The 27042-nt window shown below is 47.0% G+C and overlaps 1 protein-coding gene and 1 long non-coding RNA gene across 2 annotated transcripts in view; one reads left to right on the top strand and one right to left on the bottom strand.

Moving 5' to 3' along the window:
• Positions 1–26515, top strand: part of CDK15 (cyclin dependent kinase 15) — a 66078-nt gene extending 39563 nt beyond the window's left edge. Inside the window, 3 exon segments of the mRNA XM_083474148.1 lie at positions 1730–1778; positions 9539–9678; positions 25142–26515. Of these exon segments, the coding sequence (XP_083330274.1) occupies positions 1730–1778; positions 9539–9678; positions 25142–25251 (299 nt within the window). The 3' untranslated portion in view covers positions 25252–26515.
• Positions 17449–27042, bottom strand: part of LOC310693619 — a 159279-nt gene continuing 149685 nt past the window's right edge. The window contains exon 3 of the long non-coding RNA XR_014519276.1: positions 17449–17490. This is a non-coding gene — a long non-coding RNA (uncharacterized lncRNA). The remainder of the gene's footprint in view (positions 17491–27042) is intronic.

The raw sequence follows: 27042 nt of genomic DNA, 5'->3' as shown, positions 1-27042 counted from the left end.
CGCCAGAAGTGGTTTAGTCCTGCTGGCCACATGACCCAGAAAGCTGTCTGGACAAACACCAGCTCCCTCAGCCTGAAAGCGAGATGAGCGCCACAACCCCATAGTCGCCTTTGGCTGGACTTAGCTGTCCAGGAATCCTTTACCTTTTACCTATATATTGTAAATACTGACAAAGGCAAGGAGACTATTTATTTATTTACTTATTTGCTCATGAAATTCCTATGCCACCCTTCACCCAAAGGCTATTTTTCTGGGCCTTGGGGTGGGGTGGGGAAGTTCTTTGAAGGCTTTCCCCCTCCTCCACAGTGTTTGCCCTGACTGACTGGACCAGTGGAGAACAAACAGTATCAGCAAGGTTTTCCACAGTAGCATGATACAGAAGTGGAATGTTTTCCGCTAGTACCGGGGTTGAGGTTAGCGCAAGTGTAGTTTAGGGAAAAGAATCCTTTTCAAATTGTCTAGGAAAGTCTTTAAAGCCTGCCTAAGTGTTGTTACACGCTGTGAATTCTCCTCTCTATCTCGGCAACTGCCATTGATGTGGATTGCTGACAGGGAAACTCACCATGATACCCTTGACTGACACTTTGAGTTGTAATAGAGCGCCGTGTGTGAGCGTGTTTGAGTGTGCACGAAACTCGCCGCAAAGATGTTGGTAACCGATGGCAAGGGCAATGTCTAGCCCAGGATAACATGACATCTCTTGATCAGAATTCCTAAACCACTTAAGATTTTAAAATTTCTAACTGGTATACAAAAACACTTAATATTACTGTACAGTGGTATCTCGGGTTAAGTATTTAATTCGTTCCGGAGGTCCGTACTTAACCTGAAACTGTTCTTAACCTGAAGCACCACTTTAGGTAATGGTGCCTCCTGCTGCTGCCGCACCGCCAGAGCACAATTTCTGTTCTCATCCTGAAGCAAAGTTCTTAACCTGAAGCACTATTTCTGGATTAGCGGAGTCTGTAACCTGAAGCGTATGTAGCCTGAAGTGTATGTAACCCGAGGTACCACTGTATTTTATTACTGATTATTTACTTATTGTTCATTTATATGCCATATTTTTCTCCCAGAGAGCTCAACAACCCTGTGAAGTATTTTTAAAATCTCTGAGTGGTGTATCTAGTCCACAGGAGCAGTGCCAAAAGGATAAAGGGGTGGGGTGAGACTCCAGTTATTCAGAAGAGTGGACAGAGCAACGGCCAAGAAAAAGAGAGGGCTCTAGACTCCTGCCGATCTTAATCTAGGGAAAGTTGTATCTCTTCAATGAGACACTGTAAGGCAGTGACAGATTGCGGATCTTGTGCCTCCCTGTACAGTTGTAGCAGGTCATGTGAGAAAACAGATGGTCACACATAGATATCAGCTGGTTTTCACGGCTCCTGTTACATCTCCCTGTCTGCCTTCCACTATTTCGGCAATCCCAACCCAGTCACTTGTACCCACATACCCTGTTTCAGTTGCGGAATTTGGGAGTCCTGGTTGCAGAATCTGTCTTCTTAAAAAAAGAAAAAAAGAAAATTCAAGCGTCGGTGCCTATATTCTTTAGCAAATGGGTAAAGAGCTCTACAGAATCGCTTTATACCAGTACTCATGCTTTATAGAAGCAATGTAGCTTTATAAATACACCAACAGCAAATTTTATAGCAGGATTTGAAAAGCTAAGTGCATGGTTTGGTCTGTTTCCCTGGGTTTTGTTTAATCTGGTGATTGCATATTAACTTTCCAGAGAGGTTCTTCGCCAGCAACCCTCGGAGGCTCGGAATGATCTGTGACAGGTAAACTACCTATGACAGCGTTATCATGCTTTCCCTTAGGGTCTGTTTGTTTTTATATGCAAGCTTTTAACTCCAGACTTGGAGTCAGAATAAGGCAACTCCAAAGTAGTCTGTGGAAGCAGCAGATTCCAAGAAAAAAGGCATCATTATTGGGCTATTTGCATGAACTACCTAAGCAGCCGCAAGTGAACCATTTCACGACAAGTCATCAGTATGAAGCAAGAGGTCTCTGAGCTTATAGTAGTCACTCTGTAAAAACCCAGACTGAAATACTTACCAGCTTGCCCAATGCTTACTAAATACACACATCTCAAGGGGTTGGGGTCAGAAATTCCTGCATTGCAGATGGTTGGGGTGACCCTCAAGTTCCCTTCCAACTCTACAATTCCGGGTCGTGTGGCCGGCATGACTAAGCTGCTTCTGGTGAACCAGAGCAGCACACGGAAATGCCGTTTACCTTCCCGCCAGAGCGGTACCTATTTATCTACTTGCACTTTGAGGTGCTTTCAAACTGCTAGGTTGGCAGGACCAAGCAATGGGAGCTCACCCCGTCGCGGGGGATTCGAACCGCCGACCTTCTGATCGGCAAGTCCTAGGCTCTGTGGTTGAACCCACAGCGCCACCCACGTCCCGTTTGTTGACAATAGTTTGCAAACAAAACTTCTGCACAAAATCCTGCCAGTCAGTGTGGACGGACCTCAAGTAGATGGGCCAATGGACTGACTCATATCAAGGCAACTTCCTAGGTTCCAGGTTGTGTCTCTGGACATGGGAACTTCCTTCAGCCTTGTGCATTGGGACCATGCTGCTTGGCCGGCGACCGCTCAAGTCCAGGGATGTTTGTCTTTTTTTAATGCCCACCCACAAACTTTCACCCATGTTTGTTGGACGGTTGAAGAGCGGAGGCAGCCTTGATTTACACCCCCCCCCCACATGTTTCTACCTTTTGCGCAAGTATGTAAGGTAAAGCATCTCATTGATAAATACGCCAATAAAACACATGGGATTCTATACGCAGCATTTATTGACCTGAAGGCGGCCTTTGACTCGATCTCACGAGTCAAACTTTGGGCTAAACTCAATGTTACCAACATTGATAAAAGATTACTATTCTTGATAAAAAGCCTATATAAAGACTCCAAGTTATATGTAAGAACCTCAGTAAATGGACAACTAATTGGCCCTGTACCAGCCACCAAAGGAGTCAAGCAGGGCTGTATTTTAGCCCCGGCCTTATTCAACTTATATATAAATGACATGGTCAAATACCTAACATCCCCAGAGTTTCATGCCCCCAAACTGGCCGAAAAACCAATTTCAGTACTCCTCTATGCGGACGACGCGGTTCTCTTATCACGAACTAAAGTAGGCCTCAAAAGGCTACTAAGAGAATTCTCAGCCTACTGCAGGAGAGATCAATTGGTGGTTAATCACCAAAAAACCAAAGTCATGGTCTTCGCTAGGAGACACAGACATCATAGATGGGAGATGGACAATCAGCCAATAGAACAGGTCAAAATTTTCAAATACCTAGGAGTGGTTTTCCAGTCAACAGGGGCCTGGGAGGCCCATCATAAATATGCTAGGGAAAAAGCATCTCAAAGCGCCAAAATACTGTCTCGCTTTTACTTTACGAAAGGGGGCAGACGTATCCCAGCAGCTCTGGAGGTCTTTCAAGCAAAACCCTTGGCGCAATTACTCTACGGGGCCCAAATCTGGACAGGAAATCATTGCCGCACACTTGAAACAGTCCAGTCTAAATTCTTAAGACAGATTCTAGCCGTTCCACCATGCGCACCAAATGTGGCCCTACGGCTGGAGACTGGCCTCCTCTCCGTCGAAACCCGAACCTGGTTAAGAACATTTAACTATTGGCTTCGCTTAAATTTAAACCCATCCGGACTACTACCTCTAGTAGCACGAGATGCACATAGAAGTCGGTGGTCCAAAGTAGTGCATCAAAAACTACTTATATGTGGCCTCCAAGCACAGCATCTCCTGAAAATGGGTCTCCCCAAGGCAAAAACTATTATTGATCAGCGCATGAAGGATATTGAGCAGCAAAATAATCTGGCCTATATTAAGAAATTTAGTGCTTGGTACGCTTATCTGCCCCCCTCCCACTTTGATTTTCGGGCACCTTATTTGTCTACCTTAACCATTCCAAAACTCAGACGGGCCTTCACACTGGCCAGACTAAATATGTTACCCTCGGCTGTTCTTGAGGGTAGATATCAAGGAACTTCATTCGAGAACCGGCTCTGCCCCTGTGGAGCTGGCTGCGTGGAGACTGTGTCACACGTCCTCTTGTCTTGCTCCCTATATAAAGATCTCAGGGACGAGACCATCGCGCCGCTCCTGTCTGCCATCCCGGGCCACTCTTGCGAAGCCAAGCTGTTCTCACTCCTGGCCGACCAGAACGGCTCGACAACAGAGAAGGTTGCCAAATTTGTCGAGAGAGCAATGAGATTGAGAGCTGCTACCTGAGTGACATTAGCGTCGTCGCCCAGGTTCCTCTCCTAGGATTTTACTATTATTATCGTTATGTTTTGCTACTATTATTTTGTCGTCCCCTAAAATGTATTTTATATAATTGACTTTTTAGTTTTATTCTTTGTGTGCCGTATTGTTGTTTTATTGCTATGGCCGATGGCTGACGCAAATAAAGATTCTTATCTGCTGCATTATGTAAGGTAAAGGTAAAGGGACCCCTGACCATTAGGTCCAGTCGTGACCGACTCTGGGGTTGCGGCACTCGTCTCGCTTTATTGGCCGAGGGAGCCGGCGTACAGCTTCTGGGTCATGTGGCCAGCATGACTAAGCCGCTTCTGGCGAACCAGAGCAGCGCACGGAAACGCAGTTTACCTTCCTGCTGGAGCAGTACCTATTTATCTACTTGCACTGGCGTGCTTTCGAACTGCTAGTTTGGCAGGAGCAGGGACCGAGCAACGGGAGCTCACCCCGTCGCGGGGATTCAAACCGCCAACCTTCTGATCGGCAAGTCCTAGGCTCTGTGGTTTAACCCACAGCGCCACCTGTGTCCCAGATAGCTATATAATCCTGCCAATTGTTCAGGAAATAGTTGTTGCATATTAGGCGCAGGTGTCTGGTAGGGTGTTTGGTCTGATGGGAATTTGGTGGCATGGGCTCCATACGCATGCGCAAGTATGTAGACACGCATAAAAGCATTTGAAGTGGAGAAGGCACCCGGTTCATGAGAAGATCAGAAAATATTCCTCTATGCCTCAGGAGCGGCAAGGATCCTAATTGCTAAAAACTGGGGTGGGGGGGACTATGCCAACCAAAAAGGAATGGCAAGACAAACTGTTAGAGTATGTTGAACTGGCTAGATTAACAGAGATCTCACTAGACAAGAGTTTCAAAAAGCATGGGGGAAATGCAGAGAATACTTCACAAAACAGTGCCCTAAAATACATACCTGGGCTTGTTTTGATTAATGTCTGCAGGAGACTTTGTGGATATTTAAGTTATAGTTAGAAAAAAATCTTATAATTCATAAAGGAAACAGTTTATAAGAAGTAAATAAGGAGGCCAGATACAGGATAAAGGAAGTCTTTTATTTGGTTGTTTGTATTGTTGTATGTTATGCTTATTGTATGTTATGTTCACGTTTAATGAGGGTGGATTTGTGTATTGGGGGGGGATTTATGTTATGTTGTAAATAAAATTCCAATAAAAAATTATTTAAAAGAGAAAGAGGGATCCCAAACTGAAGCATATTCCCAGGGCAGGTGGGGCAAAGTATTGCCCACAGAGAACTAAAAAGTGGCATTGTTGTTAAAATTTGGACATCGTCCTATACCCACAGATCTCAGGGTGGTTCACAAGATAAAAACACAAAATACGTAAAATAAAAACGAAAACAACCCAATAACCCTCCCTTCTAACACATTTTAAAAGGGCATTGGATGTCAATCAACCAAAAGCCTGGTTTAATAGGAACATATATTTTTTTGTCTGGTGCCAAAAGGCATCCAAATGCCCCAGGGGACAGCATTCCACAATTCTCAGAGTGGTTTAACAGTCAATGCCTCTTCCCAGCAGACTCTGGGAATCGTAGTGCTGCGTGATGCTGCTTTGAATGTACAGTGGTACCTCAGGTTATGTACTTAATTCCTTCCGGAGGTCCGTACTTAACCTGAAACTGTTCTTAACCTGAAGCACCACTTTAGCTAATGGGGCCTCCCGCTGCTGCCGCGCCACCGGAGCACGATTTCTGTTCTCATCCTGAAACAAAGTTCTTAACCTAAGGTACTATTTCTGGTTACAGATAGGTAGCCGTGTTGGTCTGCCATAGTCAAAATAAAAAAATTCCTTCCAGTAGCACCTTAAAGACCAACTAAGTTAGTTCTTGGTATGAGCTTGGTATGAGCTTTTGGTATGTCAAACATCAAGAATCACAAAACAGAGAAACCAGTAGGAGAACACTTCAGTCTCCCAGGACATTCTATACAAGATCTCAAAGTAGCTGTTTTACTACAAAGGAATTTCAGAAATAGACTGGAAAGAGAAGCTGCTGAATTGCAACTCATTACCAAACTTAAAACCATGGAGAGACCTGGTCTGAACAGAGACATTGGATTCTTATCCCATTATACATGACTAAGCCATTTTTCACCTTCTCACCCCTTGCCTTTTCCTGTAAGACCCATTGCAGTCGTTAAGAGTCATCAACAGGCTCATCTCAGCTATCTGCCAATCACCCATTCCCACCACCCTTCTGAGTAATACCCCTCCCCACCTTCTCACTATATAGAAGGATCTGGCAACTTCTGTTTCAGTGTATCTGAAGAAGTGTGCATGCACACGAAAGCTCATACCAAGAACTAACTTAGTTGGTCTTTAAGGTGCTACTGGAAGTACTATTTCTGGGTTAGCAGAGTCTGTAACCTGTAGCGTATGTAACCTGAAGCATATGTAACCCGTATAGGGCTGTATAGCGCTGATGGAACCTCAGTAATAAGGCATTCCTATCTGCACCCCATTGCAGTTCTGGTAGAATCCGGCCCTCAGTTCTGTGCATGTAAATGGCTCCCTCTTCTTCTCATCTCCCGCTACCTCCCCTCTCCTCAAAAGGCGTTGGCAGCTGACATGAGATATTCACGCTCCGAGCCCAGTTCGTTTTATGGGTATGTTTTGGTTGGGGCTCCAGGCTGAGAATGAAAGTGAGCAGATCCCAGCGGCGTGATGTCATTTGGAAGGGAAATGCCCGGCTGGGGAGGGTGTGAGGAGAGACACAGCAGCCGGGGCTCTAACAGGCCACCTGACGCTCTGAATAAGCAAGCAAATTAAATGCTATAAAACGCAGGGCACTGTTTTTGTTTGCTTGGCGGCGTTTTCGTCTTCTTCTTCTGTTTTGCTTCCTACACTCCAAACTGTCATGTTCCCCAGGAGTCAGCCACTTGGCATTGAAGTCCCCCCCCCCCCCCGCCCGCGCAGACATAGCTGTGGGGAGTAGAGAGGGGAACCGCACAACTTTGTGACATGAAAGTGATTTACATCAGACCATTGGTCTGTCCACACTGAATGTCAGTGGCTCAACAGTGTTTCGGCTAGGAAGTCAGAGCGCTTATATAATAAAACGTTCTGATGTCAGATCTATGGAGCATCTGAAGAACATTCTTCGCGTATGATGAAATGATTAACGGGGCGGTTAAAAACACCCCGCTCCCCTTTTAATGCCGTAATGACACAACAAAGTTTCCATGCTTAACTTTTCTGGCAAAGTTAACGGAACATGTCACAAATTTAACAGGTTTGCCCCTCCACTCCTCCCCGCGCCAAAAAATCCAACCCAGGGTGACTTTGGCTTAGTTTTGGTAGACAGATAAATGCCTCCACTCTCTTGCAGGATTATTTGGAGTTGCATGTACTTGTGCGTTGGCCAGGACTGGCCCTCTCATTGCAAGGAACAAGGCAATGAGGAATATCAGGAATACCCTTTTCAGTTAAAGGGCACCAACTGATTCAATATAAGTGGTTGTCTCTATCTACAAACCCTTACTAGTATGTGTCCTCACTTTGGTGTAGAGATTTTACTTGGGGTACTAAGTATTAAGTCTGCCACCTCCTATTCAACCATCATTCAACTCCCCTAAAGTTAAAGGTAAAGGGACCCCTGACCATTAGGTCCAGTCATGGCCGACTCTGGGGTTGTGGCGCTCGTCTCGCTTTATTGGGCAAGGGAGTCGGCGTACAGCTTCCGGGTCATGTGGCCTGCATGACTAAGCCGCTTCTGGCGAACCAGAGCAGCGCATGGAAACACCGTTTACCTTCCTGCCAGAGTGGTACCTATTTATCTACTTGCACTTTGATGTGCTTTCGAACTGCTAGGTTGGCAGGAGCAAGGACCGAGCAACGGGAGCTCACCCCGTCGCGGGGATTTGAACCGCCGACCTTCTGATCGGCAAGTTCTAGGCTCTGTGGTTTAACCCACAGCGCCACCCACGTCCCTCAGCTCCCCTACCCCCAGGTTATTGTGCCTTTCCTACCTCATCATTCCCCCAAATGATGTAATCAGTTTCCTAAGTTCAGCATTTGACTCAAAGCAAAACAAGCTATTTGTCACCCAGTTATTAAGGAGAGGTTGGATAACCTATCACTACCCTCGTTGGTCTTTACCTTCAGAGTATTCAGTATTGTCTATTCTTACCAGAACATTATACTTTTTGGTCTGGGTCTTCATTGCATAACCAGAAATTTAGTAAAAGAATTGTGTGCAGCTTGGAAAGAATCCTGGCTGTTCAATCCAATGTATACATTTATTCTTAGGTTTGGGGTGAGTGGGGACAATGTTGGACTGGACCCAAGTATGACCATTGCAATTTCAAGCGAAAATTTAATGGTAACAAAAGCAATATGCATTGCATTAGTCTGCTATTGGTCCTTCCCATGCATTTAAATCCTTTGCTTGCAAAGTAGTGATTTTGCTTCACAATGGATGGCTTTGGAGGAGGGAGGAAAAAGCTTTCTCTGGAAATGAGTCTATAGCATTCTCCAGCAGTTAGGTCCCTAACTTGGAATAAATTTGGAGGAGATGCAAAATATATTGACCCATTTATATACCTTTAACTGGCATAATTCTGTGGCTGAGTTGTTAACACACAATTTTTCAAATTTCTCTATCTATACCTCCGCCCAAAGGGACGCGGGTGGCGCTGTGGGTTAAACCACAGAGCCTTGGACTCGCCGATCAGAAGGTCGGCGGTTCGAATCCCCACGACGGGGTGAGCTCCCGTTGCTCGGTGCCTCCTCTTGCCAACCTAGCAGTTTGAAAGCACGTCAAAGTGCAAGTAGATAAATAGGTACCGCTCCAGCGGGAAGGTAAACGGTATTTCTGTGTGCTGCTCTGGTTCGCCAGAAACAGCTTAGTCATGCTGGCCACACGACCCGGAAGCTGTACGCCGGCTCCCTCGGCCAATAAAGCGAGATGAGCGCCGCAACCTCAGAGTCAGTCACGACTGGACCTAATGGTCAGGGGTACCTTTACCTTTTACCTTCGCCCTGCTTTGGCCAGTTCGCTCATGAAAGATCCCCCATGATAGCCTTCCTCAAGCTGATAACTTGAACTACAGCTTTCTTCAGCCCAAGCTGACACAGTCATGATGTCTGGGGCTGGTGGAAGTTGTAGTGCAAAAACATCTGGTGGGCACCAGGTTGGCAGAGTCTCTCCTGTGGCTAAACCTATGGCTCGGGGCCTTGTTTTGGTGTTGGTTATTTCTCTCTGTTGTTTTTTTTAGGCTGGGCAGAGAATCTGAAGCTGAAGACTTGGCAACGAGAATGCTAAAACTTTGTCCACGGGACAGGATCTCAGCACAGAAAGCATGTCGTCATCCTTTTTTCAACTCTTTACCTTCTCAGCTGCACCAGCTTTCTGATGGTATGTCATTCTATTTTCTAACTGCCTTAACAAGATGCCCTTCAGATGTTGTTGAATGACAACCAGTGCTTTTCTCGCAAGAAAAATAGGTGCCGGAATTCACCATGACGTTGTTACAGTAAGTCACTGGGCGGCTCAGGGCAGCCCTCAACAGATGCCAGTTTGACAACAGCCACCGTCACCACCCGCAGAAGTGTGAAAAACTACAGCAAACTGTCTCGCTAGCTGGTTTGGGCGTTGCTTCTGGTTTTGGTACAGGTCAAATAAATGCGCCCTAGCACCCTCGTTCTCCTAGATGCAGCGGTAGAAGCCTGACTGGAAAGCTTAAAGCTCGCTGCCACTACGTGGGAGATGGACTGAGGAAAAGGAAATAAGAATTGGCCCTGCCCTGTGGCTTGACCAGTCATGGCTAGGAGTGGGTAGGAGCTTTTGTTGTTGTTGTTTAGTCGTTTAATTGTGTCCGACTCTTCTTGACCCCATGGACCAGAGCACGCCAGTCCCTCCTGTCTTCCACTGCCTCCCGCAGTTTGGTCAAACTCATGCTGGTAGCTTCGAGAACACTGTCCAACCATCTCGTCCTCTGTCGTCCCCTTCTCCTTGTGCCCTCCATCTTTCCCAACATCAGGGTCTTTTCCAGGGAGTCTTCTCTTCTCATGAGGTGGCCAAAGTCTTGGAGCCTCAGCTTCAGGATCTGTCCTTCCAGTGAGCACTCAGGGCTGATTTCCTTCAGAATGGAGAGGTTGGATCTTCTTGCAGTCCATGGGACTCTCAAGAGTCTCCTCCAGCACCATAATTCAAAAGCATCAATTCTTTGGCAATCAGCCTTCTTTATGGTCTAGCTTTCACTTCCATACATCACTACTGGGAAAACCATAGCTTTAACTATACGGACCGTTGTTGGCAGGGTGATGTCTCTACTTTTTAAGATGCTGTCTAGGTTTGTCATTGCTTTTCTCCCAAGAAGCAATGACAAACCTAGACAGCATGGGTAGGAGCTAGGTGGAGTCATTGATCTAAAAAAAAGTGTAGACTCACACATGCTGGCCAGCTTCTGTTTTGACTTGAAATGTTCATTTTGGGCTTCTCAGAAGTTCATAAAGGCCAGAAGCAAGGGGGGGGGGAACCGCTGGCCTGCAATGGGGAAAAGACTGGGGGGGGGGACACTGACTACAACTCCTAGCATCCATGACCACTGACAGTGTTGTCTGGGGCTGAGGGAAGTTGGAGTTTAGCAACATCTGGAGGGCACCAAGCTGGGGAAGGTACCAAAAAGTATCCAGAGTTAAAAAAAAAAAACTCCCTGCGCATGGGATAATAATAATAATAATAATAATAATAATAATAATAATAATAATTTATTATTTATACCCCACCCATCTGGCTGGGCTTCCCCAGCCACTCTGGGTGGCTTCCTACAAATATTAAAATACTGTAATACAGTGGTACCTCGGGTTACATACACTTCAGGTTACAGACTCCGCTAACCCAGAAATAGTACCTCGAGTTAAGAACTTTGCTTCAGGATGAGAACAGAAATTGTGCTCCAGCTGCGCAGCGGCAACGGGAGGCCCCATTAGCTAAAGTGGTGCTTCAGGTTAAGAACAGTTTCAGATTAAGAACAGACCTCCAGAACGAATTAAGTACTTAACCCGAGGTACCACTGTACATCAAACATTCAAAGCTTCCCTAAACAGGGCTGCCTTCAGATGTCTTCTAAAAGTCTGGTAGTTGTTGTTCTCTTTGACATCTGGTGGGAGGGCGTTCCACAGGGAGGGCGCCACTACCGAGAAGGCCCTCTGCCTGGTTCCCTGTAACTTGGCTTCTCGCAGCGAGGGAACCGCCAGAAGGCCCTCGGTGCTTTCTGGGAAGCTTTCTTGTCAGGAAAATGTCTACTTTCTAAGGCTTTTGCAGACAATGACTTTAAAGCCACCCGCCATTCAGGGACACACCTATAAGGCTACCAGATTTTTTTCAACGAATCCAGGGACACTTTTCAACTTCAATGGAGTTTGTATGGGGACTGATTTGTAGAAACGGGGACTGTCCCCAGGAAATGGGGACGTCTGGTAACCTTAACCTAGGGGTTGCTCAGGTTGGCCTCTGCCAAGGACGAAAGGCCCACGGGGAGTGGCACAAAAACCACTCCTTTCCACTCCGGCTCAGAGTAGCTAGGAGCCCATTTGCCTGTCCATGTGCTCCCTGGCACATGCCTCTGCTGCTCTGGGCTGCTGGGCATGACACACAGGCTCCCCTGGGCACCATGGTGGAGGACTCCGGTTGCTGGTGTGGGCTGTCGCAGCAGCCTCACTCACCTTGTAGTGGTGAGTGGGCTTGCATGTTCCTATGATAATATGACAGCAACAATCGCAGATAACAGTGGCTCTCAAAGTGAACCATTCAAAGTGGGATCAGGTGTTAATCAGGGCTGCATTATCGCCCCAACTATATTCATTATTTTCGGTGGCCCTCTGGGGTCCCCTCCCCAGTGAAAGGCGACAAGAAGCAAAATTTTTGAATTTCCAGTCCATAGTCTGAAATTTGACTCCTACAATTGACTCCTAGAATTTCACTTTTATCGTTTTGATCGCCATCTTTGTTTGGTCCATAGTCCTCAGGCTCATGAGGAAATCTCTCGTCTGAAGGTCTCCATCCCCCCCAAGGGCCAAGGGGTCCACGGTTTGGACCTCTCCTATCTCCCTTATTGAATCCTCTGTGGCCAGGGGGGAAAGTATGCCTGGACCACCTCGTTTCCATTTCACTTCTTGGGGTGGGCCTCCCCGTCTCTCAAATTCACGTAAGCGATGGCCAAATCGCTTGTCTGGATGGAAGTCTTCACAAAATTCAGTCACCATGGAACTCTGGATGAGGTCCCCTTCTGTCTGGCACGCCCCTATTTTCTCTACCATCACTCCAGACTTGGCCACCTCGGAAGGGGTCCCTCTCAGGGCCATGATCAAGACCACCAAGGGAGCCTAGGACTCCTCTGCCTCCATCAATGTGATAACTGACAGCAGTAGAAATACCTCAGAGAGAATTAAAGCTGGACCTCACAGACGGGGGCGCAATATTCTTTGCGTACGAAAACAGCTCTTGACAGGCTTTTCCCGTCTTGTTATCGGGCTCGGGTTGTGGGTGGGTTGGCGGGTGGGAAATAAATGATTTTGACTTTGGAGGCATGTCACAGTCAGAGCAGAAGCCAACAAAGACCATGAGATTCATGGGCGGAATTAAACGAAGTTGTTGCATGCACAGAACAAGGTCCACATGTGCGATGGGACTCCCCCCCCCCCGCCTCCTCTCTCTCTCTCTCCCCACCCTCTCTCTGTGTATAGAGCAAGGGAGAGAACTGCATCCCCTTTCTACCCAACCAGCCGCAGAGCACAAATCTACTTTGACACTTTTAGAAAATTGAAAAGATGGAATCTCGTAGGAGCCTGCCTTTGCCGGGGGATGGGGAGGCCGAGGAGGAGGAGGGGAGGACTCTCAGCAGGGTGGGGGGGGGAGTTGACTTTTCTTTATACATATAGGTTTTTTTCCATGCAGAGTTTAAATTATGCCTGATAAAAGGAGTTTCGTGGATGTTTCAGTTCTTTCAAACCCTCCTGGCTTCCTCCCAATTAAATGAGGTTTGTCAAAGCCACAGGGCTCTGCCGCTGCCTGAGAGGCAGACAAGCACTTCCTGCAGTGACATCTCAAATCCCCGAGGGAGGAGATGAAAGTGCCCGTGCCAAAAGACAGGAAAAGAAGGGGAGAGAGAGAATGTGTGTGTGTGGAGGGGAGAGGTGTGGGGGGGGGAGAGCAAAGAGACAGAAACGCAGGAGGGGAAAAGGTGGGGAGGGAAGGAGGGAGGCAACAGATTGGCGAACACAACATGTCACTCCTGGAGACGAGATGGATCATTTTCATATGAGGAATTCATTTCTCAGTCCCCTGGGTTGGTATATTGGAGTGTTTCTTACAGTGGCTGTTATTTCACCCCAGTTGCAGCCCGTGGGGCCTTGGTGGATTGGGGGCAAGTCCATGATGTCATCATGGCAACCCAACGTGTTGGGAAGCCAACCAGATTCTTTCAGGCAGAAACCATTGCAGTTTGCGATCCAGCAAGCTCGTATTCTCAAGTGAATTCACTACAATTGCAATGATGATAATAGGTGGTACCCAATGCTAGTCATGGGAACGCGGGTGGCGCTGTGGGTTAAACCACAGAGCCTAGGACTTGCTGATCAGAAGGTCGGCGGTTCAAATCCCCACGACGGGGTGAGCTCCAGTTGCTCGGTCCCTGCTCCTGCCAACCTAGCAGTTCAAAAGCATGTCAAAGTGCAAGTAGATAAATAGGTACTGCTCTGGCAGGAAGGTAAACTGCGTTTCCGTGCACTGCTCTGGTTCGCCAGAAGCGGCTTAGTCATGCTGGCCACATGACCCGGAAGCTGTACGCCGGCTCCCTTGGCCAATAAAGCGAGATGAGCGCCGCAACCCCAGAGTTGGCCACGACTGGACCTAATGGTCAGGGGTCCCTTTACCCTTTACCTTTAATGCTAGTCATAACCAATGAAATAAACGGCTGAAGTTACTGAAGCCGATTGATTTTCGTGGGTCTACTCAGAATATAGCTAATATTGGATATCACCCAACGACAGCAATGTGATTTCAAAAAAACAACAACAAAAAACTCCTGACAAACATCTGTCTGTACTTTCACAATCAAGCAAGATATTTGGGTTCCAGGGTCACTGCAGCTAATTTAATTGAATTACATAAAATTTAGCATTCTGAGTGCATACAAGATTGTGTTCTGGCTGTAGCCTAGTCTAGGGGATGCTGGTGATTAGCTTTCGTGTGCTCAAGTACAAATTTGAAGTGGCAGTGGGTAAAAGAATCAGCTTGTTATCTTCATCTGAAAGGATACGGGAGAGAGATCCCCTCCCCCATCGGACATTGTTATGAAATTGTTATAGCAGGGACCACTCTTTCCTGTAAATTGCCACAGGGGTGACTAGGGTGGGAGGGAGATAAATGAACAATGCAAAGATCGCTTTTTTATTTTAAAAAAAGGAGTTTTGATGATGACAACAAGAACAACAACAAGATTTTAACGATTATTGAAAAGAATGCGAAGGATCAGATGTTAACTGCGTCGGATTCTGAACTGCCGGCAGAGGAGGCTGCTTTGCTTTGGTTCAGCAAAAAGGAGGCGGGAGGGAGGTTTGCAGGAAGGGTGGGGGGGCTTCTTGTCCCCTTGTAACATGGGTGGGAAAGCTTTTTCAGACAGAAGGGCCACATTCTCCTCCGGCCAGGGTCAAAGGCTGAAGCAGGTGGAGCTACAAATGCATACGTTCCAAGTGTCCCGATTTTCCTGGGACAGTCCCGGAATTACAAAAGCCAGCCCAGCTTCTGATTTGATTCCAAAATGTCCCAATTTCCCCCGCCAGTGCCACTGCTATGGAGCTCAGGGAGGAGGGTGAGCAGGCGCTTGTCCCAAGTGATTGTGGCTGCTGCTCTGCTGCTGCGAGGGAGGAACTTGTGACCTCTCCCTGGCCATTGCTTTGAGTAAAGTTAAAGGCACCCCTGACCATCTTGCTTTATTGGCCAAGGGAGCCTGCGTACAGCTTCCGGGTCATGTGGCCAGCGTGACTAAGCCGCTTCTGGTGAACCAGAGCAGCGCATGGAAACACCGTTTACCTTCCCGCCAGAGTGGTACCTATTTATCTACTTGCACTTTGACGTCCTTTCAAACTGCTAGGTTGACAGGAGCAGGGACCGAGCAATGGGAGCTCACCCCGTTGTGGGGATTTGAACCGCCAACTTTCTGATCGGCGACCTACTGCTTCGAGTAGCTATGGCCTAAACGTGGCGAGGGATGCATATATATATTCCTGTAGAAAAGTAAACTTCATTTGACAATAAGTCCAACAAATTAAAAATGATTGGAAAAAGTTGACTTCAACAAATAGCCCACAATCGTAGAATTCAGTCAAGAGGCTGCTACTAATTGCCTATACAGTCGTACCTCGGAAGTCAAACGCCTTGCGTGCCAAACGTTTTGGCTCCTGAACACCACAAACCCAGAAGTGAGTGTTCCAGTTTGCGAATGTTCTTTGGAACCCGAACGCCCAATGCAGGTTCCGCAGGTTCCGATTGGCTGCAGGAGCTTCCTGCAGCCAATCGGAAGCTGTGCCTTGGTTTCCAAACATTTTGGAAGTCAAACGGACTACCGGAACAGATTCCGTTCGACTTTTGAGGTATGACTGTACTATTACTATAATCCGTGACTAATAAAATCAGTAGGCACTCAGCATGCAACTTGTATCTGGTTTTCAGAGAACCACTGGGGCTGCAATCTTATATAGAGAGTAAGCCCAAACTCAACTATGGTAGGGCTTACTTCTGAGTATACTTGTGTAAAGATTGCACTGGACATCTCTTAAGGTTTTGGCATCTCCAGGGATGGTGGCTTGTTCATACTGAAGTTTACTGCGTGTTTCTAGCTGTTTAATCTACATAGCCCACAAATCACCCTCAGACTATACCAATCACCACGCTTTTCACCCATAAATTCCAGTTTGCCTGTAAGCCACTCGGGGAGCCCTTGTTGGCCGAAGAGGCAGGTTAAAAATTATTAAAATAACTACGTTTGTGGGAAAATGACTTCCATATATAGATTGGCCCACTGAAGGCTAAATTCTAACAGCTGCTAAGCAAAGTACACATCCAACGGTACAGATACAAAACACATTGGGCCACGTGCACACTGCTGGGCACATAGAGTTGGAACCAAAGGCAGTTAAAGAAAACCACGGTTTGTAAACCAACAGTAAACCATGGCTACAAATTGAGGGGGTTTTTATTGGCAGCAAGCAAACTATAGTTAAACTGCTGGGCAGGCTTCACACATAACACTAAGCCACAGTTTAATAAACAATAGTTTAATACACCGTGGTTTAGCCACGTTATTGGGTTGCTGTTTTGATTTTGATTATATATATATATTGTGGTTTTTATGCTGATCTTTTCTCTGAAGTGCCCTGAGACCGCTGGGTATAGGGCGGTACATAAATTCAATAAATAATAATAAATAATAATACATCGTGGTTTAGCATTTCATGAGTGTTAGATCAGTACACCATGGTTTAGCATGATGTGCAACCCAGGTCTATAAGGCAAGGTTGCTGCACATTCCCATACATATTAATGGAAATATATGAACCCTGGGAAAGTTAATTCCATTTGGTAACTCCAGTCTTGTATTGCCAGACCATATTGGTGCTGGTGCACAATAGTTTAGTGATAACAAGGGTCCCTTCTATCCCTTCTTGAATAGTTCTTCGAACCGTAATTAATTCCACTCCCTGTCAGAATTTAAGCTGACCCCAAGTAGTCTGTTCACCAGAGTAGCTGACTTTGATGTGAGATTTCTTTAAGTAAAGACCAGGGAAAACAGTAAATTGTGGCTGTGAGCTAGAGCTGTTGATATTGCATACTTAAGAATCCTCTTCCTCTTTGGGGCGATTGCAGCGTTAACTTGCAGAAAAGTGCTTTGAATTTCATTCGTGAGATCCGCACTCCCATCCCTGCCACCGCTTTAATGATTTTGGAGCTGTGGGTGGTAAAGGGTAAAGGGAACCCTGACCATTAGGTCCAGTTGTGTCCGACTCTGGGGTTGCGGAGCTCATCTCACTTTATTGGCCGAGGGAGCAGGCGTACAGCTTCTGGGTCATGTGGCCAGCATGATTAAGCCGCTTCTGGTGAAGCAGAGCAGTGCACAGAAACGCAGTTTAGCTTCCCGCTGGAGCGGTACCTATTTATCTACTTGCACTTTGACGTGCTTTCGAACTGCTAGGTTGGCAGGAGCAGGGACCGAGCAACGGGAGCTCACCCTGTCGCGGGGATTCGAACTGCCGACCTTCTGATCGGCAAGTTCTAGGCTCTGTGGTGTAACCCACAGCGCCACCCCCACCTAATTGTAAGAGTTATAGAACAGGGACGCGGGTGGCGCTGTGGGTTAAACCACAGAGCCTAGGACTTGCCGATCAGAAGGTCGGCGGTTCGAATCCCCATGACGGTGTGAGCTCCCGTTGCTCGGTCCCTGCTCCTGCCAACCTAGCAGTTCGGAAGCACGTCAAAGTGCAAGTAGATAAATAGGTTTACCTTCCTGCCAGAGCGGTACCTATTTATCTACTTGCACTTTGACGTGCTTTCGAACTGCTAGGTTGGCAGGAGCAGGGACCGAGCAACGGGAGCTCACCCTGTCGCGGGGATTCGAACTGCCAACCTTCTGATCGGCAAGTTCTAGGCTCTGTGGTGTAACCCACAGCGCCACCCCCACCTAATTTTCCACTTCCAATGCAGATTGGCCTTTCTGCAGCGAGCATTCCAAATGTATTGTTGTTAACACCACTGTGTGGATCCTGGTCACCGACCACTGAGTGCCGCCATCCCTGCTTCATGTCATTGGTAGTCAGGACAGGAGACTCACTATGTCACGGGTGGGGAGCAGTATTCCCTGGAGAGCCAGCGTGGTGTAGTGGTTAAGAGCGGTAGACTCGTAATCTGGTGAACCGGGTTCGCTTCCCCGCTCCTCCACATGCAGCTGCTGGGTGACCTTGGACCAGTCACACTTCTCTGAAGTCTCTCAGCCCCACTCACCCCACAGAGTGTTTGTTGTGGGGGAGGAAGGGAAAGGAGAATGTTAGCCGCTTTGAGACTCCTTCGCGTTGTGATAAAGCAGGATATCAAATTCAAACTCTTCTTCTTCTTCTTCTTTTAAGCAACCTACTCAGAATCACATGCCAATGGTGGACAAGGTCACAGGCTAAAGTGGGCAAAGCAACAGATGTGAATTTTATCTAGTTTCTATATGCACGCCCAGCCCTTTCTATCCTTCAGCTGGGCAAGCAAGAAGCATTATCAGCATCCGAGAGCATATTTCCCCTGAGGAATAGCTCAATTGGTAGAGCACGAGACTCTTAATCTCAAGGTTTGAGCCCCACATTAGGTGAAATATTCCTGCATTGCAGAGAGCTGGGCTAGATAATTCTCGTGGTCCCTTCCAACTTTACAATTTTTATTATTAATATTAATAATAACTTTATTATTTATACCCTGCCCATCTGGCTGGGTTTCCACAGCCACGCTGGTCGGCTCCCAAAATAATATTAAAAACACAATAAAACATCTAACATTAAGAACTTCTCTAAACAGGGCTGCCTTCAGATGTCTTCTAAAAGTCAGGTACAGTGGTACCTCAGGTTAAGTACTTAATTTGTTCCAGAGGTCCGTCCTTAACCTGAAACTGTTCTTAACCTGAATCACTACTTTAGTTAATGGCGCCTCCAGCTGCCGCCGAGCTGCCGAAACACGATTTCTGTTCTCATCCTGAAGCAATGTTCTTAACCCGAGGTACTATTTCTGGGTTAGCGGAGTCTGTAACCTGAAGCATATGTAACCTGAAGCATATGTAACCTGAGGTATCACTGTAGTTGTTTACTTCCTTGACATCGGATGGGAGGGCGTTCCACAGGGTGGGTGCCGCTACCGAGAAGGCCCTCTTCCTGGTTCCTTGTAACCTCACTTCTTACAGTGATGGAACCGCCAGAAGGCCCTCGGAGCTGGACCTCAGTGTCCGGGCTGAACGATGGGCGTGGAGACGCTCCTTCAGGTATACTGGAATTCTATTATTTCAGTCAGGCAAAAACATTTAAGGAGTTCAGAACAGGGCTGGTGAAGGATGTTGGCTGGGAGCAGATAGAGATTGTTAGGGTTGCGGCGCTCATCTCGCTTTATTGGCTGAGGGAGCCAGCATGCAGCTTCCGGGTCATGTGGCCAGCATGACTAAGCCGCTTCTGGAGAACCAGAGCAGCACACGGAAATGCCGTTTACCTTCCCGCCAGAGTGGTACCTATTTATCTACTTGCACTTTGATGTGCTTTTGAACAGCTAGGCTGGCAGGAACAGGGACCGAGCAACGGGAACTCACCCCGTCGCGGGGATTCAAACCACTGACCTTCTGATCGGCAAGTCCTAGGCTCTATGGTTTAACCCACAGCGCCACCCGCGTCCCCCATGAGAGACAATTCCTCCCTAAAGTGGCTTGGGCACTTGCTAAAGAAGCAAACATGCCTCCCTGACCCCTCTCTCATCCATTTTGATCTATGTCAGTGTGCAAACAAGCACACCTCCCCTTGTGTGCTAACAGCACAGGGAGCTGTCCGTCTGTTCACTTGGTGTGATCGCTTTTGAGCAAGCTTCAAACCTTTCACATAGCTGTGGGGCCCTAAAAAGGACTAATCTGATCTATCCATTGTAAAGTTTCAGCGCTAGTGAATGCAGACTTTGGAAATTTTCACATATGAAACTTGAGTCAGTGGTATGTTATATAACTGATTTTTTAAAAATTCACTACAATGATAACACTGGATTTCTCTTCTGTGGTATGTCCTGAATTTATGAAAACAGCTGTTTAAGGTTTGGTACCAGAGTTTGATTTCCTTGTCCCTTTCCCCTTGTGTGTTGCGTTTTTTAGTTTGTCACCCTGTAGGCAGGGACTGTCTTGTTTTTATTGACTGCATGTAAGCAAGCCACTCTGGTAACCTTCTTGGTTGAAGAGTGGGGTACAAACGCTCTAAACAAACTAAATAATAAATAAGATTACAACATGCATGTGCCAGGCAAGTAGGTGAGAGAGTCTCAAGTCCTGTCAGTTATTGACAGGACTTCACACTTGAGGAAGAAATGAAATGTGTTCTCCCCACTGGGCATGTGGTGAAGTGGTTAAGAGCGGTAGTCTCGTAATCTGGGGAACCGGGTTCGCGTCTCCGCTCCTCCACATGCAGCTGCTGGGTGACCTTGGGCTAGTCACACTTCTCTCTGAAGTCTCTCAGCCCCACTCACCTCACAGAGTGTTTGTTGTGGGGGAGGAAGGGAAAGGAGATTGTTAGTCGCTTTGAGACTCCTTCGGGCAGTGATAAAGCGGAATATCAAATCCAAACTCTTCTTCTCTTCTTCTAACATCTGCGCATGATCAGTGGCTACCTGAAACATACAACTTTAGCTGAACTGGATGGAAACTGGTTTGAGGGAAAGCACATCAAACAGGAGTATTTTTCAAGAAGCTGCAGCAGAAGATCCCAATTGGTGGTCCATGGACCCCAGGAGATCTGCGTAACCCATGTCACATACCCATCAACTGTCCAGGACATCCCGTTTTTTGGGGGGGCGCGGAGCACGGTGCCCCAAAATGCACAATATTGTGGCACTGAAAAATGCATGTTTTGGGGTGCTGTGCTCTTGCGCAGGTCATGTGAGTCATGTGGGAGCGCAGCCCGGAAGACGCATGTCCTGGTTTTGTGTTGGGACATGTTGGAGGGTATGGTGGCACCATTCGCATAACGAAAACCTCACCACATACATGTCAACATTTTCAAAAGTAGGGGTTCCGAGAGACCTGTCAGGAGTAAGCATGGACCAATGGTACCAAATAGTATGGGGGGGGGAATAAGAGAGAGAGACATTGCACACACTTTTGTAAATCAACAAAATCTATAATAATAATAATAATAATAATAATAATAATAATAATAATAATAATGTTCCATTGCTTGGCTTTTGAAAAGCAGAGGGTCTGCAGTACTTACCTAACTGGGGATCACTGAGCTACAGGAATACCTGTAGATTTGTGTTTAACATCTTGTGTACAGTGGTACCTCGGGTTACAGACACTTCAGGTTACGGACGCTTCAGGTTACAGACTCTGCTAACTCAGAAATACTACCTGAGGTTAAGAACTTTGCTTCAGGATGAGAACAGAAATCGCGTGGCAGCGGCGGCACAAGGCCCCATTAGCTAAAGTGGTACCTCAGGTTAAGAACAGTTTCAGGTTAAGAACGGAGCTCCGGAACGAATTAAGTTCTTAACCCGAGGTACCACTGTACTTAGCTTTAAACACCACCAGTGGGAGTGTGCCGGAGCCAGAGTAAGTGGTAATTTTTACACAACCTAAGAATCCCATTCCCAAGCTACTCATACCGTTGGTATATATTTTTGTAGTGGAAGTAGAAGCATCTGGGGGGGAGGGGATTTCCAGCAGAAAAACCGTGTGAGGAGGAAGGGCACAGAAATTCCTCTCCCGCCCTCCAAACTGGTCCTCTTCCTCAAATTACCGCCTCTAAAGCAGCTACGCTGTAGAAAAGGAAAATTGAAAAAGACTCAAAGGACTACATAGATTGTGTTTGTTGTTCCAGCGGCAGAGGCAATATTTAAACCGGAGCGCTTGTAATCCCCCCCCCCATCCCACTATACTTGTGCCCCCCTCCCCAAGACAGAAATAATGTAAAGAGTAGCTGTGCTCTGCAATGTGCCACCGCTGCATTTTGCTGGTTGGATTGCTTTGCAGCCAGGGATGCTGTGGGAGCTAGGCAGAGCTGAACCCTGCTGCCACCCACAATCTCAGAGGAGAGGAAGAGAGAGGAGCAAAATAGAGTTGCAGGTTTCACAGGGAACAAAAGTTTAAAAGTTAAAGCTGGAAATGGTGACAACAACAAGCCATCATCCACCAAGTGAGGAACTCAATTAGTCTGAAAGACAACTATGGCACTGTCTTTCCCCCCCAAAATGCTCTAAATACGCACGGATATAAAAATTTAAAACAAACTATCTCTCTCTATTGACTGCCTGGATGACGGCCCTTTCCCTTCTCGTTTTCCTTTAAACATCCACTTTCATATTTATTTATTCTAAGCGCAAAGCAGCTGCGATAATTAGACTGTCAGATTCGGTAAGTTAATGAGGAGTCAGTGGAGTGGAAGCGTTTGCATTTGTTAAGATTGCTGAAGAAGGGAACCACCACGCTCTTGGTTTGCTCTGTCTTTTTGTCTCTCTTCTTTTCTCTCCCCCCCCCCTCTCTCCCCTTCCCTCCCGCCCTCCACTGGGTGGGAAGAAGAGAGCTTGGCAGCACATAGGAAGATTTGAATCCTTTTGATTAGCAGGCTGCATTCCCACTACTGTTATGCCAAATTATTTCTTTTCTGGGGCTCCTGGCATTTAAAAAAAAGAGAATTTCCAGATAAGAATCCTACGAGGGCAGGAAGCATGGCTAGAGAATCCTAGCTTCACTCCACACACCCTCTAGATGGAAAAGGGAAACTTGTAGAAGTTTCTGGGCTTCTTTTTATTATGATATTAGGAAAATACTAACGCACGTTTCTTCCTCTTTACATTTTTTAAAAAAAACAAAGTACAGTGGTACCTCGGGTTAAGTACTTAATTCGTTCGGGAGGTCTGTTCTTAACCTGAAACTGTACTTAACCTGAAGCACCACTTTAGCTAATGGGGCCTCCTGCTGCCGTCGTGCCGCCGGAGCACAATTTCTGTTCTCATCCTGAAGCAAAGTTCTTAACCCAAGGTACTATTTCTGGGTTAGCGGAGTCTGTAACCTGAAGCATATGTAACCCGAGGTACCACTGTAACTATAAAGAGAATTGGGTTGGTTTTTTTCCTGGGAGGATTAAAGGTAAAGGGACCCCTGACCATTAGGTCCAGTCGTGACCGACTCTGGGGTTGCAGCGCTCATCTCGCTTTACTGGCCGAGGGAGCCGGCCTACAGCTTCCGGCTCATGTGGCCAGCATGATTAAGCCGCTTCTGGCGAACCGGAGCAGCGCACGGAAACGCCGTTTACCTTCCCGCCAGAGTGGTACCTATTTATCTACTTGCAGTTTGACGTGCTTTCGAACTGCTAGTTTGGCAGGAGTAGGGACCGAGCAATGGGAGCTCACCCCGTCGCGGGGATTCAAACCACCGACCTTCTGATCGGCAAGTCCTAGGCTCTGTGGTTTAACCCACAGCGCCATCCTCCTCCCTGGGAGGATTACTGGGACTGAAATGTAGAAATGCTGGTCAACTTCACATATTGCCCGAAGTGCTGCGCAGTAAAAGCACTTGTGTCCGGGATAAGGAGGGCCGGCTCTATCATTGGGCAGAGTGAGGCACCCATGTCAGGCAGCAGATGCTGGGGGGAACTGGGACCGGTGGCAAGGTGTTGGAGGACAGGCTTTGCTTGACACACACACAGGAAGAACATAGGAAGGCTACCTTGTACTGAGTCAGACCTATAGCCCATTGCATTGGGCTCAATATTGTCTACAGTGACTTGGAGCAAGTCTCCAGGATTTCAGACAAGGATCTCTCCCAGCCCTTAAGCCAAAAGAAAGAGGCTGGGGAATGGAAAACAGTCCATAATTGGGACAGGTTAGGCATCCAGGCTGCAATGTATGGTCTGAGAGAGAGATGGAGTGCCAAGCCAAGGCTGATGGTCAGACAAAGTCTAGGTGTGACTAGTTGTTGTTTTTTAATCCCCCAGCATCCCATCAAAAAAGCCATCAAAAGAGGTGACCTGGAAGACTTGTCAGGGGTGGGTGGGAACCCCATCAGTTTAGTCTGATAAGCAACTGGCTAACTGGAGCCAAGGATAATGTCTCAGGAACCATTCCCTGCTGTGCAGCGATAACAAGCAACTGACTCATCCACTTTGTGTGCTTCCAGGCTCATCTAGGATCAGGGAACATGTATAATCTGTGCCCACAATCAGATCTTGCACATCTCACAGGGAGGAAGATGGGCACACACACAACCTCAAGATTACAAAAAGGTGGATTCATTAGTCACTGGGATGTTGGCTCTTTGACACTTCTTATAACGTGCAAAGCTAGCCCATTGCTTGCTTGTTAAATAATGGGGATGTGTGACTTTTTGCCAGTAAATCAACTGATTGCCGGTTTACTACTAGAACTGCAGAGTGAACATGTTTCTTTCCACGGTTGTAGTTTCCAGTGGTGGTTTCGTGTTAAAATTACTTTGGGAAGGAGTCCAGGAATAGTTTGCTTCTGGTCCCTATGGTATGTTTCAGTCTGTGAATGAATTTCTGGAGCAGATTGCCTGACTCCCTTCATTAACCTGGTGTTTTCCAGATTCTTTGGAGTAGAACTCCCACCAGTCCCAGCTACCACAGCAGATAGGAGTTGTAGTCCAAAATAACTGGAGAGTTGCTGGCTTGCAAAAGCTTGGACATGGCATAGCTACTGGGTTAAAAAAAAAAAAGTTATCATAAATGTTACTAAAATGATAGATTCCACTAGAAGAGGGGTTGAGAACCTACAGATGTTCTTGGACTCAAGCTCCCATCATCCCCGACCATTGACTATATTGGCTGAAGCTGATGGGAGTTGGAAGCCAACAATATTTGGAGAGTTATGGGTTATCCATCCCACTTGCACTGGTGTAGAGGCTCTCCAAGAAATCTGGGGAAGCTCATCCAGGAATAACCTTACTCCTGTGTCAAGCAGCATCACATAGGAGCAGTTTTCTTTCAAGACAAGCAATATGGGTCACCATCAAGGACAGATTTGACCCAGTGCAGGCTCCCCTGTATTGCTCCCCTGTAACTGATACTTGGCTTCTTTGTTTCCTTCATAGCACAGTCCATCTTCACGGTTCCCGGAGTGAAGCTGAAACCAGAAATGTGTGATCTCTTTGCTCCATACGAGAAGGGTCATCACAAAATCAGCTCTAGCAAGTTTTGGTGAAAAGAACAAACGAAGTGTGGACTTCTTTTCTGGGGCGAGGAAGTCAACGGATGCAGTTCATCGTCACTATTTGAGTCTGGGCTTGCCCTTAAAACTAAGAAGTGATCATAGAAAATAGGAGCAGACTGTACTATAGGCATAAGTAAAAGGAGCAAAATATTTTCCCCCTTTAGGTTTCAGGATTAAGTGCAACTATCAATGTGTCCTGGGACCATTTGATTACAGGTGGGCTATACGAACAGATTCCTGCCAACCTAGCAGTTCGAAAGCACGTCAAAGTGCAAGTACATAAATAGGTAACACACCAGCGGGAAGGTAAACGGTGTTTCCATGCGCTGCTCTGGTTCGCCAGAAGTGGCTTAGTCATGTTGGCCACATGACCCGGAAGCTGTACGCTGGCTCCCTCGGCCAATAAAGCGAGATGAGCACCGCAACCCCAGATTCGTCCGCGACGACCTAATGGTCAGGGGTCCCTTTACCTTTATACGAACAGATAATAATGTAATAGATTGGGGGGGACCCCTCCTAAATCCTAGACATTAATAAATGGTTTGTTGTTATTTAGTCGTGTCCGACTCTTCGTGCCCCCATGGACCAGAGCATGCCAGGCACTCCTGTCTTCCACTGCCTCCCGCAGTTTGGTCAAACTCAGGCTGGTAGCTTCGATAACACTTTCCAACCATCTCGTCCTCTGTCGTCCCCTTCTCCTTGTGCCCTCCATCTCTCCCAACATCAGGGTCTTTTCCAGGGAGTCTTCTCTTCTCATGAGGTGGCCAAAGTATTGGAGCCTCAGCTTCAGGATCTGTCCTTCCAGTGAGCACTCAGGGCTGATTTCCTTAATAAATGGTAGGAATTTGATTATCTGGAATGTGAAGGGAGAAATACAAGCTGCAGAGGAACTCCTGGGCCAGCCCATGCAAAATGACCTGGCCAAGCTAAGGCCATTAAGAAACAAAACAGGACCATTGGTAATGCAAGAGAACGGTCCTAACCCGCTTGCCTGAGGTGTGAACAGAGCCTGGGGAGTTGGAAGGTTGCCAGGGTAACGGTGTGAGGCAACAGGAAAATAGAGTTTTAAGCAGGTGTTCTGGGTAGAAGAAGAAAGACTGGGATCCATCTTGGGCAGGCTGGCTGAAGGCTGGCTGCACTGCTGTGGGAGACATGCCCCTCTTGAAATGACCATGCTGTAAGATCTGGACCCCCTCCATGCAGACTGAAGGTGTAAATACAGTGGGTGAATAAGCCATAGTTCTTAAATCTACAACAGTCTCCAGCATGTCTCAGTTCTCCAAAGGAACACAGACCCTGGAATCCCCTGGAATCTTGCAGAGAGTGGGGGGTGACACTCAACTTTTGTAACAATAAAATAGCACCAACACTCTACTAGCAATACTAAGCTCTCCAGACGTAATCAGCGTAATGACACTACAAAGCATGCTTTCCCGACTGCTGTGTTACTCCAGCAGCTGCATTCTACCAGCATGTAACTGGATGAAAGTCATTCAGGGCCTGTTTCTCTATTCCAGTGGTGGAAGCTGCTCTTGCCCACCATGGACCGAAGTGAAGGAAACAGCACCCATTGTTACTGCTGCCACTTTGGCTCAACACAGCTGGGCAGGTGGCCCTCTGCCACTTTCTTAATGCCGTCTTAAGATCCCATGGCTAGAGTGAGCCATAATAATAATAATAATAATAATAATAATAATAATAATGAATTTATTATTTATACCCCGCCCATCTGGCTGGGTTTCCCCAGCCACTCTGGGCGGTTTCCAACAAAACACTAAAATA

This window comes from Podarcis liolepis, assembly GCF_965112155.1.
Source record: "Podarcis liolepis genome assembly, chromosome: 1".
In the NCBI taxonomy this organism is placed as follows: domain Eukaryota; kingdom Metazoa; phylum Chordata; class Lepidosauria; order Squamata; family Lacertidae; genus Podarcis; species Podarcis liolepis.
The sequence above is the reverse complement of the archived record's forward strand: the minus strand, read 5'-3'. Positions and strand labels throughout refer to the sequence as shown.